This window comes from Tachypleus tridentatus, chromosome 2 (genome assembly GCF_004210375.1).
Source record: "Tachypleus tridentatus isolate NWPU-2018 chromosome 2, ASM421037v1, whole genome shotgun sequence".
NCBI classification, from domain to species: Eukaryota; Metazoa; Arthropoda; class Merostomata; order Xiphosura; family Limulidae; genus Tachypleus; species Tachypleus tridentatus.
The window spans coordinates 99460769-99474860 of record NC_134826.1 but is presented as its reverse complement, the minus strand read 5'-3'; the positions used below and the strand labels follow the sequence as shown (position 1 = coordinate 99474860).

The 14092-nt window shown below is 32.4% G+C and overlaps 1 protein-coding gene across 1 annotated transcript in view; it reads left to right on the top strand.

Moving 5' to 3' along the window:
• The first annotated feature begins 2958 nt into the window (after window positions 1-2958).
• Window positions 2959-14092, top strand: part of LOC143244676 (homeobox protein EMX1-like) — a 33839-nt gene continuing 22705 nt past the window's right edge. Inside the window, exon 1 of the mRNA XM_076489771.1 lies at window positions 2959-3947. Coding sequence (XP_076345886.1) covers window positions 3551-3947 — 397 coding nt within the window. The 5' untranslated portion in view covers window positions 2959-3550. The remainder of the gene's footprint in view (window positions 3948-14092) is intronic.

Below are 14092 nucleotides of genomic sequence, written 5' to 3'. Positions count from 1 at the left end.
GAGTACCTAGGTTGGTTTTCATCAATATTTACAGACAATGGATCATCTTCTAAAATAATTGGACTCATATTCAATCATTTTAACGCGAATAAGACTTCTTGTGTGATACTTTTGATTTTTAATTAGCTTTTGACTCTACCTCTAACTTACATCCGAGTTACTAATTAATTTCTGTGTGTCAGATAAGCAACCATTTCTCTTGAAAGGACTCTATGACGATCTTTCTGCTATAGTTCATCAAAATTTTATTCTATCTCCTTTTTGATATGCTTAAAAAGATGTACTATGTTTCATAATAGAAATGCGATGTATCCTGTTACATATTACCAATGCGATGTACACTATTTCATATTATCAATATGATGTACACTATTTCATATTATCAATATGATGTACACTATTTCATATTATCAATACGATGTACTTAATTCCATAATACCAATACAATGCATCCTGTTTAATATTACCTATACGATGTACCTTATTCCATAATACCAATACAATGTACCCTGTTTCATATTACAAATACGATGTACCCTTTCCCATGATACCAATACGATGTACTCTGTTCTATATATTACCACTACGATGTACCTTGTTCCATATTACCAATACGTCGAGGATTCTAAGACCGTGATTACACTTTGTAAAGCTCTTAAAAGCTGCAATAAACACAGTTCTGACTTGGAGTCGCCACTGGTGTCTTACCCTTAACGTCACAATTATTTAATGACAGCATCAATAACGTTCTCTTTTGGCTCCTCAATACGGTTAAATATCTATGTGTTATGTTCGATAAGTAACTGACTTGGAAAGCTCAGATGATGGCTCTTAACCACAAATACAAACAATGTTTCAATGTGTTATAGTGCCTAACGAGAACACCTGGAGTGTAAATCCGGTTCTTATTCTATACAGTATTTTGCCTGACTCTATATTGTATACTGCTATTGCCTGGATTTCTGTTTTCTTTTTACCTATTATGCTCTATTCTGGTTTTGGAACAACGTATTTTCATTTTATATTAATAGTAGTACTGCACTAAATAATTTTATATTTAATTAAATAATTCAAAAAAGAACACAGAATAATAACGTGTGAAAAGCAGATAGTATTCCATAACTATCTTAAGTTTTGTAGCTTTCTAATTCTAATATAAGAGCTGCTAAGAGTTCATTTAAGCTCATCGATGTCTTTCCGTGTTTGAACTGAAAGAATATTGGATAGTTCTTAATGGTAATTTTCTAGCCCTAAAAAAGAGCAGTATGATAAAATTACCCTTCCTCATAAACTTTTCTATATCTGCATAAACTTCACAATAATTATTTATATTAAATTTGTTTCTCTATCTTTTCGCATCCCAGTGGCACAGCTGTACGTCTGCGGAATTACGCCGCTAGAAACCACGTTTCGATACTTGTGGGGGGCTGAACACATATATCCCATGGTGTAGCTTTGTGATTAATTTAGCAAACAAACTCTCCCTTTTTTTAAAGTATGTAATTTTGTGATGCACTCACCCATAATGTTAAGCCTCCGAAGAAACTGTTGTCGCTAACTGATCATTTATTGTATTTTTTGTTGCTTCCATTTGATGACTCTCATCATTTGGATATCTCCAAACCAAAGTTACCAATATATATTAATCTAGAGAGCCGAATGATTTTTCTTCTTTCTACTTTTATTTAATTTATTACTTATAGAAGCACAATAAAATTCCTTTACAATACATAACTTCATCTGAATACCAGTTTTCATGATGATCCATTTAATATCTATTATGTACTGATAACTTCACTTTCGTTGCCCTACTTGGTCAAAGAGATAACTATCAGCGTTGGACTGGAATGAAACAAAAAAATAAGTAAAAACATGAAAATACACACTAAAACATGAACCCTTAAAATCTCATACGTTCACCAACTAACGATAATTAAATTTCTTGCATGATGCTAGCTTTTGGATTTCACAAAATAAGTTATCTGTATGTTGTCTTTTAAAGTTTGTTAGTACGTAAACTTACCGCTGGCCCATTGGGGAGTGTAAGGTAAGTTTAAGTTTGAGATAAAATTAAAGTTAATACGATGATAGTCATTACAAAGATAATCCAGCATTTTTTTACGCGTCTGATTTTTTCAAATAAGGATTACAACATATAGAATTTATAAAAAAATACAAAATTATGAACTTTCATGTAGAAACTAAGTTGAAGCAAAATACCACTTGGCTAGAACAATTATTTCGGACCTCTCCTATTGAATCAATAAATGTGACACGTAAAGTATCATATTAAGGAAACTATATTAAATCAAACTATTCATTACCATTTAACTTTAATGATAAATATCTTCCTTATTATTTGCAGAGGTGATTATTGTTATTATCGTAAAGACCTAATAACGTCTACGTTATGTAACATATATTATGGAATTGATAATTTCTGAAAGATGTAAGTTGTTTAATTTTCTTTAGTTGGAATTCTCGCTCAATATTAAATATTTTGCAAAGTCGTTTCATGTGAATCGTTGGTTTTCCTTTTATAGTAAGAGTAAGAGTGTGGAAAATTTCAGCAAATTGCCGGTGTTTTTAAAGACACCTATTAGAATAATTTACGTTTAATTAGCGAGTATGACGCACCAACTTGTAATGTATTAAAATGCACACCTTTTTTAACAAAATGAGCTAAAGGTAAAGGCATTTATATTTTTAGAAAATATATCACGTGCGTGTCATTTAGTGAAAACTTTAGTCTATATTTAAGTCACGTTTCCAAGAAAAATAGAACAAACTAAATCAGGCTGAGGGAACTTTTCAACGTCATATAACTTAACAAACCGGTTTCTGGGTTTTATAAATACATATATAGATAAGAAAAGAAGGCAGTTTGATATATGAAGTTTTCTATTACTTCTGTAAATACCCAGCATGCATAGTAGAGCGTCTTACTTTACTTACGATTTGTCAGTTAGCTAATTATTAAATGTTTCGTGTTACTCTTGTAATTTGCTTTTGTCAATATTCAAACACCAGAAAATTTCATTTTCGTCCACAGAGGACGCCACAAGCAACCAATTCTGCTGCGTACGTTGTTGAGTCAACAGGAAGGTTAGCAGACGGAGCACGAATTACTAGCCATGCTACCATATTTTCCAGCTGGTCCTGGACCAATCAGTGTTAGCGTTGTTTTATTACTTGTCTCACACTGTTGCTAATTATATGAATATAATATTTCTGGTTCTTCGGCCGTCGAGCGGTGACGAAAGGACCTGATGAGAGTAGAAGAGGAAGTGGAGTGGCAGAAATCAGTTGAAGAAATGTAGTGCTTAACAGTCAAGTATTGTGTGTCAACTGAACAAAGTTTCTGTCTGTAAATTGCTCAAAAAGGCCGTTCGCTAAGTGTGTGCGTTAACGTTAACTAATTCAAATGATCGAAGAATTTTAAGTTTGTAAACGTGTGTTCGTTTTTGACTAAAAACCAAACAGACCTCGAGTTCAAGGTTCTAGTTGAAACTTGCAGGAAGGATTAACTGTAAAAAAATATAAGCATACCATGATGCCACAGGGTCCAACTCCTTTCACCCCACGTCCAGCAAAACCACACTTAACATTTTCAATCGAATCCCTAGTAGGGAAAGAGCCTTTGGACAGTAGCACATTAAGAGAAAATATCGAATCGTCTACCCACACGCCGCCAAGAGCTCATGTTCGGGCATCTCCCCCAGTAGCTCACACAATGTCCAGGACAACGTTTCCTCCTGCTTTCCATGGTGGTGACTTCTCACCACTGACGCACGGTGACGTGTCCCATTCTTATCTGGGTTTAAGAACAACCCCGTCCATTTATCCCATTTCCCCGTATCTATTTGGTCGTGACTCCTACTCAATGTATCCGTGGCTTTTAGCGTCTAGGCATCCAAGGTTTCTTCTTCACCCTCGAGTTCTACCTGGTAAGTTATCAACACATTTGTCTTTAACAGAAATGAATATCAAGATGGCCGCGTAAACATAACTTTCTTTGAATTAAAACAAGCCGAAAATTGATTAGTATTGCGTATCTAATGTACCATCTTTAATACAATAATAAGTATTTTAAAGGTTTTCTTTATATCAAAACGAAACTTTCATTATTGGTTTTAGTAACAGTTAGAATTAAAATCAAACATCCTTGAATTTTTTTCCTGTACCATAAACCAAACCATAATGTTCAATAAAACTCTTTAAGACAATGTTAGTATTAATATAATTAATCTGGGTGTTTATATTATTATATCAACTTGGTGCAGTACATACATTTGATTTTCCTGTCATAGTAACAAACATTATTACTTATGCAATCACCTGACCTGTTGTATATTCATAATGATGTAATACTGATTTGAAACTGATACGATATTAAGAAGAGCATGAATCACCTCTTTTAAAATAAGAACGGTGCTCCAGACGACGGTTGAAAACAAATCAATAGAGAGTGAGGTGTTTCCTTAACCTGTGACAAATGATTTTAAATTGTACAGATGAGTACACCAACAATCGTCTGTGTTTTAAGAAAGCTTTTTTTTATGTTAAGTACGTATTATATTTCTTATGGTACTTGGTAAATATGCCATCAAATCAATATAATAATTTTATTGACAGTATTCTGACCTATGTTTAGAAGCGATATATTGTGAATATATAAGTAGCTTCTACGTGGTTTATTCAACATCTTTCTCTGTTACGTTTTTGTAATATAAAAAAAATCTTCATATAGAGCTGTGAATTAAGTACTTTAGTTAGTTGATTTCTGTCTAGGTGTGCGCGCATAATGTTTTCTACGGTTTTTGGAGGAAACTTATTGATGTTGATGAAGTATTGTTTTGTTTCGTCTAATTCGTCGTTAATTTTACCTGGTGAGCATATGCCAATGTTGGTTATTTTTCTGCTGATGTCGGGATATATGGTATGCAGCAGTATATGGTTTCGTGATTTTTTAATTCGTGGAATATGTTCACTTTTGTTAGTTGATATATCCCACGAATTGAGTATTTTAGTGCATCTTTCTTATATAAGAAATATAGCTAGTGAAATCTTAACGACAATGTATGTTCTGTACACTGAATGAAAAAAAACTAAAAAACGTGCATATTAATAAGATTTTAAATATAAGTTAACTGTGGAAGCAATCGTAAACTTGACCAACCATAAAGTACCTTTCCCGAAAGGTATTTTAAGGACATATTTTGCTTATGATGTAGTGACTTGCGTTTGTTTTATCAATCCGGAATAATGTTAATTTTTTTTATATCAGTTGGGTCAGCTCGTATGGTGGTGACTGTACGAAATGAAGTGATCATGGTTCAATGTTTGTCGTGTAAACACATATATGTTTTTCGCATGATTTGGGACTTAAATCTGAAAGATTGTTAGATATACTATTCATTTACAGCTGAGTGTTCTAACAGTCTAAATAAGAAGGTTTTATTTATATCAAACCGAAACTTTCAGCACTACGTTGAGTATTAGATATTTATCCCTCTTGTATGGTTAACTGTCTTCTTTAAAAGATATCAGATTGTATGGTGACCTTGAATAATTAATAATTTACAGACGCTTAAACAAGCATTTTATGGCTCAAAAGAATATCATATTAATAACAGAGTATCTTTCCAGGAAATATCTGCTTTCTGAATAATAATTGACCGATCAGATATATGGTCTTGCGTTATAAAAGTTAAGATAAAAATGTAGATCAGTTAGGTTTATTGAGTGTAGGGTGATTACATGGAAAACTTGAAAGGTTATTTGTTCATGCATATTTTACGGTTGTGACAGTTAAAATTGAAATATATCATTAGTTTTAATATCCAGCTGGTACTTGAACATTCAGCTAAAGTAGACAACTTATTGTGTGTTTTCTTATATCAAAACAACATCGGGCTAACTGTTGTGTTTATCGATGGGAATCGAGCTCCCTGATTTTAGCGTTGTAAATTCGTAGAATTACTGCTGTCCCAGTAGGGGACCAATAACTTATTCGTCAATATTATATTAATATCTTTAATAGTTTACCACTGGTTTGGTATGAAAAACGATGTATTAGAAGTAATGATCTTTATTAGGATAACTACCACTAAACTTTTGTTTTCTGTGTCAGTTTCTTAGGTTTTAATGGAATATTTAGATATTGGTTTACCGAGAAAATTAATGCAAAAGAAAATATACAATGCCTATCCGAATGAACAACGAAACGATATTTGAACACGAATTACGTCATCTTAGTTGAATACGTGCTTTAATCATTATGAAACACCAGATCAGCTCCAACATCTCTAACTAAAGTGTAGGGTAAATTGTGTAGAATTAAGGTTTCGGTGTTGCTAAGTTATTTTAAAACATCTTAAAATATTTCTAGATTCCACATAAAGGGCTTGAAAATCGTAGCTAGTACCTGATATAATAAAATTCAAAAATATATACATGTAACTAAAGATGGTTTATTACAGAGATGAAAGGGAATAGGTTTGTATAATGAAGGTGATGAATTTAATGTAATTATTATCGAGATTTCTCGCAATTGTGATACTTTGCGAATTATAGAATGATTTTGTTATTGACAAGCTATATTAGGCATTCTTAAACTCACTTCCGATTTTCAGACGATTGCGTTCAGGAAACCGATGGACAGTGCTGTGAAAGATGTGTGTAGACCAGTTTGACCATTTGATGACACCGTAGACAGTCACGTAGTTTGTTATGGGATTATTATTCTCACACTAAATAGTATTTAAATGGTATAATCAGTCGTTTAAAATTGTATAAATGTAGTTTTAAATATGCCACACTATGGTCAAATTAGTTTACACACTGAGTTATGTTCATTGGTTTTTTGAAAAGCAAAAGTGATGTTTGAAATAGGTGGTATGTTTTCTAGATAACAAGTTGAAACTTGTGATACAGACTATAAGGAAAGTTTAACAATTAAATGTGTGAACTACGTTAGAAATAATTTAGATTAAAGGAGCGTATTTTCAGCCTGAGCACGCCTTATGCATATATGGACTAAACAGCTGGTCCTGAGACCTCTAGTAGCCTCTAATTTTGGATGACTGATCAAGGAGAAAGTGACCATTCATTAGCACCCACGGCCACATGAGCTCTGTTCAGTTTTGATTTCAGTTACTAAAGTAACTATAACTGTTATAATATATTCAAAGTTGAAACTTCAAAGCGTAATCAGCGACAATTCAGTGCGAAAACTCCAACTTGTAGAGCGTCACACCTTCCACTCGCCTACGACTGGCCTAAGAAACACAAGAAAAATGGTGTCATTCACTCTGAATATTGGGAAAGAAGACTCGCCATATTGAAACATCTTTATGTTTCATAAATATGCCTAGACCTTGTCCTCTTTAAAATAGAGTATATAAAACAAAATCATAAAAACAACACTGGACAATCCGCAACCGCCAGAGAGTCAAATAATGGACAAAACAAGATAGCATCTATTCTGAAAAAAATAATTTATATCCAATTTTAATGTGGATTCCACGTTGTTCTTTAGGATTTTAGTATGGATTCCACAGTTGTTCTATTCAGTTTTAGTGTGGATTCCACAGTTATCAAGTCAATGTTTACTGTGCTTATTAAGACATTTTCTTGTAATCGATTTAAATTAAACGCATAACATATCTTTATGCTTTTTTTTAATAACAACAATTCAGTCCAATCCAATCCAATGTTTTGGCAGTAATTTTGAAGAGGCCTGAAAGATAATCACTGGCGCTCAGGAACTGTTGTTTCTTTTAAAAAGGACCGTCTACCTATCAACCAATCCGCAATCATCGTTAACGTTTATAAACTACCTAAACACTGAAACTTAAGTTTCGTTTTTTTTGTCGCAATATACGTGTATTAACTATTAACATTTCGCTTCCCATTAGCATGATTTTTAAATGCTTTTCAATGTAACAGATAAAAAATGTCTCTCTCCTTATTAACATTAATATAAATACATGTTCATAGTTTTACAACCAAGAACAGGTTTTGCTGTGTGCATGCCCGACTTTTACAAAGTAGACTTTACCCTTTTGGCCAAGTACATGTCTTTGTAACTTCGATTGGTAAAGAGAGGCCTATCTGATGAACTGTTAAAAACAATGTTTATATTATTTAGATTTTCAATTTCATGACAACTGGTGATACCAGCTGGTTATTACACGTTTTGTTTCTACAGTACATTGTATATTTTTTACTTATATATTATATTGAAGTAACAATAGAGACCTGTTCATTATTATAAAGCATACTTAGTGATACCTTTATCTCAGAAATGCACAACGACACGTCTTGTTTTTGTTGTGTACTTTAAACAATAAGCAATAACACATCCTATTTATTTGTGTTTTTTATATGATGTATAATAACTAATCCTGTCTACCATACGTGCTTTGAAAAATATACAATAATAACTTCGGCTTAATTAATATAATGTTCTTTAAAGGTTAATCCGTTATGCACTTTGCATATCTGATATACTTTAAACGGTGCACTATAACACAGCTTCATTACCTATTGTGTTTTAAACAGCATGCAAAAACACAACATGGTTACCTGATCAATATATTAAACAAGCAGTTCTTTTGCGAAGGTTTAACCGAATAACTCCAACGTTTGAAAATATACAATAATTTATTATATAAAGTTGTAAGCAATAAAGATCTAAAACAGTGTCTGCATGTTTTGGTGGAACACGTGCCGCCGTCATTAGGAGAACTTCTGAATAACAACAAGAAAGCAATCACACAACATGATTACCTGTTGTACTATAAATGACACACAAACCTAGCATAATCATAAAAATGATATATTTTTAAATAACTGCCCTTTCAACCTGAACTAAATTTGTATTGCGGAAACTGAAATAAACGGACGGGAATAACGAACATTATATATTCCCAACAGGTAACATTAATAACTAACTATATCATTGTTTAACATAAAACATTTAAAACAAGGCCTTATCTTCAAACTTTCGAATGTTTTATCTAAAAAATATGTGAATTTTGTAAGCACCTGGCAATATTTTTGAATAGTATAAACTTAGTAGGTGACTGGGAAATTACGTTAATGACATTCTTGAAACTTTGTATTTCAACAGTTTTTATTATGATTGTTTACGGAAATTTGTTATTTCCCATAATCTACTCACTTTCTCACATACAGCTGCTATGATAATTTAAATAACTTAATTTTTAAGTGTACGTTAGCATAAGTTAGTATTTATGTCTTAAGCGTGTTTTCTGGAAAATGTGTTGGTGATCGATTCTGTGAACTTGTTTTCTTGGAGAGTCCTTAAAAATTCAATGTTCTAAGCACAATATTAGGCACTTGTGGATAATTTGGTGTTGTAGCCGTGGTTTTTATGGAAATTTTTTAAGGATTTAATGTTATAAGCACATTCTGTGACACTTTTCGATAATCTGATGTTGCATATGTGGCTTTCGAGTAGTGAGTTTTTAGTTTATTACTTATTTAAAAACAGAAAATATTCACTGCATATTTCTTTTCTTTTGGATTATACATACGAGATTAAGTGTCTTAATTGTGAGTCAGTCTTAGCTGATTTACAACGTATATATTGATACACATGATTTTAGACGCCAGCGATAAAGAAAGCATCTACTATTTCATGCTGTGCACTTTATAACCTCTTCTTCAAAAACACATTTTCATTTGCATAATAGGTTAGCTATGACAGAAAATGCATTTTCTCCAGACATAATGCAAGATAAGACCTTAAAATAACGTCTACAAAGTCAATTAAAACTGATGCCTGCCGTGTGTATGTATGTATAAACTCGTCACCGTACTTCAGAGTACATAACTTAAGTTCAACCTTATAATAACTTTGATTTCGGCTGGTGATACGATGCGGTTAGTCTTAAAATTGTAAAATAGTTTATAATATCAGCATGTTTAAACCGTTAACAGACAGATACATCGGACCTGTTATACTTATTTCGTATCCTTTTCGGAAAATATTTTTCTCTTTTCCAAATATATATAATAAGAAAATTAAAAAAAAAGAAAACGAAATATAAGACTTTGACAAGTCCTAGATTACATAAGGTTTGTTTATAAAGCAATCTAAGAAATTTGTGTTATACGAATTAATCGGTCTTTTCTTCTCCTTTTGGCAGTGTATTTTTATTTATAAATCATGTCAGTCACAATGAAAACATGTTATGAAAAAACCCGAAAACGGTTTCTAAAATATTTATTTATCATTAATTTTATGAAACACTACGCATACCCTTCTTCCAAATCAACAGCAACAACAACAGTCAATCATTGCGTAACTTTAGTGGAATATTTAGATTTCTCATCGTCATTGCTGTAACATACTTAATGCATGGAGCGCATTTTTTACACCAGTGGGACACATAATTTTCACAGTATGAACATTCTAATCTCTAGACAATGTTTGAAAGTTTTCCGATTTTTTCATATTACCGTACGAAATTTAAAATAGAAAACAACCTTATATACAAATTTCTTACATTTATGTTATACTTACCTTTACAGCTTGTGTGAGCATTCAAGGGTAAGTTTATAACACATTTGTTTTCCTTCTCTAGAGTATACAGAAGTTATTCGCTTTTAGGAATAAAGTATAAGTGACAGCCAACAAACGTGAAGTTTGCAATCTCAAAAGTTGGTGCGTTTTGTTTTTTGTGTTGTTGTTTTTTTCTGAGGTTCCGCTGGGAAAAACTGTAAAACACCCTTAATGACAAGACTCACACCATGCCCAGCATTTAACAGTTTGGATGAGGTTTTCTCTTTAGAGGAGTTTTGGGTAAAATAGATACTTGTTTTGACGTTTTTATGGACTAAACCTTGTTAAATTGTAGGAGTGGACGATATTGTGCCATTCTTTAACAATCTAGTTTGCTTAGCGACGTGATGAGCATAGAGATCGAAATGTTTCGGTTCTTACACTTCAGGACTAACTATGTGAAAACTTAAAAGTCTATTAGAAGATAGTCTCTGCTAGTCAATTAGTTGGGCACAGTTGATCTGAAATAATAATGCTCGAGCCTCAGCTTTCAGTTGGTAATGGTCTATATATAGACGTTGTTTATTATATAAAATAACACACTGTACTAATGTGTCCACATACTGTCTACGGGGAAATATATATAGTCCGAAGGGGAATATAGGTGTATCGAATATGTATTGTTCATTTTATGTCTATAGAGAAAATATAGCTTTAGTTAGTTATCACCATTAGATTCCATCTAGGAACATAGGGCCGCAATCACTTGCGGATTCTGCAACAAGTATTTAAGTGAGTAGGTTGTTAGCCCATTGCACCGAGCCGTCCCTAATTTAGTAGTGTAAGACTAGAGGGAAGGCAGCTAGTCATCACCATACACTGCCAACTCTTGGGCTACTCTTGTACCAACGAATAGTGGGATTGACCGTAACATTATAACGCCCCTACGGCTGGGAGGGCGAGCATTTTTGGCGCGACGCGGGCGCGAACCCGCGACCCTCGGATTACGAGTCGCACGCTTTAAGCGCTAGGCCATGCCAGGCACATAGCTTTAGAGATCCTACAATTGTTCACCTCCTATCATTAGGAAAATACAACTTTAGCGACTCTGTATTGGCCAATTTCTATCTATGGAGAAATACAGCTTTGGCCACTTTCTATTGTCCACTGATCCTGCATAGAAAAATAGAGCTTTAGCAATCCTGTATTGTCCACTTTCAGTCTGTGGGGAAATACGTATGTAGCGACTCTTTATTGATCACTTTCTATCCATAGGGAAATATTGCTTTAATGATTTTTACTGCCCACTTTCTATTGTTACGGAAATACCCAATTAGATACACTGTTTCATGCACTTTTTATCAATATTAAAAAACAACATACAATAAAATCAAATCTTAAAGAATTTTTCCGTATGTGGTTTAATGGTTGTTGTATGCGGCTGCGGATTGTAAGTTTCGAAGTTCGAGAAGTGATGCCGCTGAACACGCTCTGTACTTTTTCCTATAAAAACATGTCATTCGGTTAAAAAGAGTCGGACAAGGTTTTTATGGTGACGGAATGTGCTGTTGGCTGGCTGCCTTTCGTCTCGTCAGTATTTCAAAATTAGAAACCGTCATGCTTAGTTTTTGGCTTAACCATTTAGCCAAAAGATATATCAGGTACTATTTAGTTAAACATTCCAGGAATTTTTGCGTGTTTTTCGGAAGAATATTTTTTTAGTAAATATATATATATAATAAGAAAATTAATAACAGCTACAATGAAAACATGTTATGCAAAAAACATGAAACCGTTTCTAAAATATTTATTTATTGTTAATTTTATGATTTTGTGAAATAATTTCTCACTGTGGAATAAATGAAAAGCTTATTGTTATGCTATCGTTTTATAATTTTCAAACTTAAAAAAATTATTATTTCTTATAAGTTTTACTATTGATGAATTGTTATTTGTTGTTGTTGTTATTACTATTGAAAAATAATTAGCGATATGAGGTTGTACGGCGATAACAGTTTATTTATTTCAACAACAATAAGAGTTTGTTATCATGTTTTAAAGACATTTCAAGTTTAAACTCGACGCTATCAAATCTTGTTTTTACTGTGTAAATAACGTATACTTAAAAGTCTTGCAACTATGTACAATAAGTCGAAATTCATACATAAATACATATACATGTGCAATTTTACTTTTCACATATGCTCTATGAGACTATACTATACACTTATAAGCAACTACGTTTTTAAGACTAGTTTAAGCCAACAGCATGCAGCTGTAATGGCATAGTTTCACTAACGGCAGCTTTGAGTACACCATTAACATTCATATCGCGCTATAGGACATAAAACGTGTTTGAACTGTTTCATACGAACATCTGTATACTCTTCAGTTGAAATTGCATCGTTTAGTTTTATTAAAGTGAAGCTAATTATAATATCTAGCTATTCCAGAGGAAAACTATATCTCGTTGAGCTCAGTTTTTCATAAGAGTTAAAATGATTGCACAGGTGGTGGTTTAAGGAAGCTCACTAAGCTGTGCTCGCGAAGTACTGTTCACATACGCACGAATACTGAATGAGAAATAGAGAAAAAATAGCTAAATTTTATTAGAATAATACATGATCCATCATGACTGTAGATATGCTTAACCTCATGATAGGTAAAACATTATAAAATTTTCATCTATTGTAAGAACATCATAGTGGATGTAACATACTTTAAGCGTTTATTGATTTTTTTTGTTCTTGGTAAAATATTTCATTTCACACGTGTTATTTAATAGTTTTTACTTAAATTTAGTGTACAGAGACTGACAGTGTGTCCACAGTGAAACAATGTTAATACTTAAACTGGACAAAATAGGCTCCAAAAAATAGAAAATCATATTAATATTTTGGGCTGTATTGTATGAAGTTCTAATGAGATTGACTTCCTATAAATAGATATGTAACTAAACATTATTATGAATAAGACTCATTTTATAAAAATAAAATAGTAAAATAAATGTTTGAACTACTTTTAAGTAATGCAAATTAAATCATTAACTACATTTTGCTTTATCCAAAACATACAGTTTTCCTGAATATCTTAGGTAGAACTGCTTATTGCATTCCATTTGTGGCTATTGAGAATCGGGTTGAACAACAATTCAAACCTGGAGAAAACATTAGAATTATATGTGTGCTATTTAGAAAGATAAATGGTGCTGATTTATGAAAAGGTATCTTAAATGAAATTCATGCAACTGGTAGAGAAAGTAGAAACATTTTGGTATATTCCATTGTTAAGTTTCTTAACGTTTTTCAAAAATCTTGGCTCATTTTGAAAGATCAAACTGAATTTAATACACCATTGAGTATTTATATCGCACAATAATACTACGTGCTGCTAAATATCAGTAACTAAAATTATTCCAAGTATGTGTCACTATAGTTGATGAAGACACTTAGTTTGGAAACTTTTGTGTTTTTTTTCGTAAGGATGTATCTTTTTTAAGTATAGCGAACAATTATTTAAACATTGGTGTTTTATTAAAACTGTATTTATATCAATGTT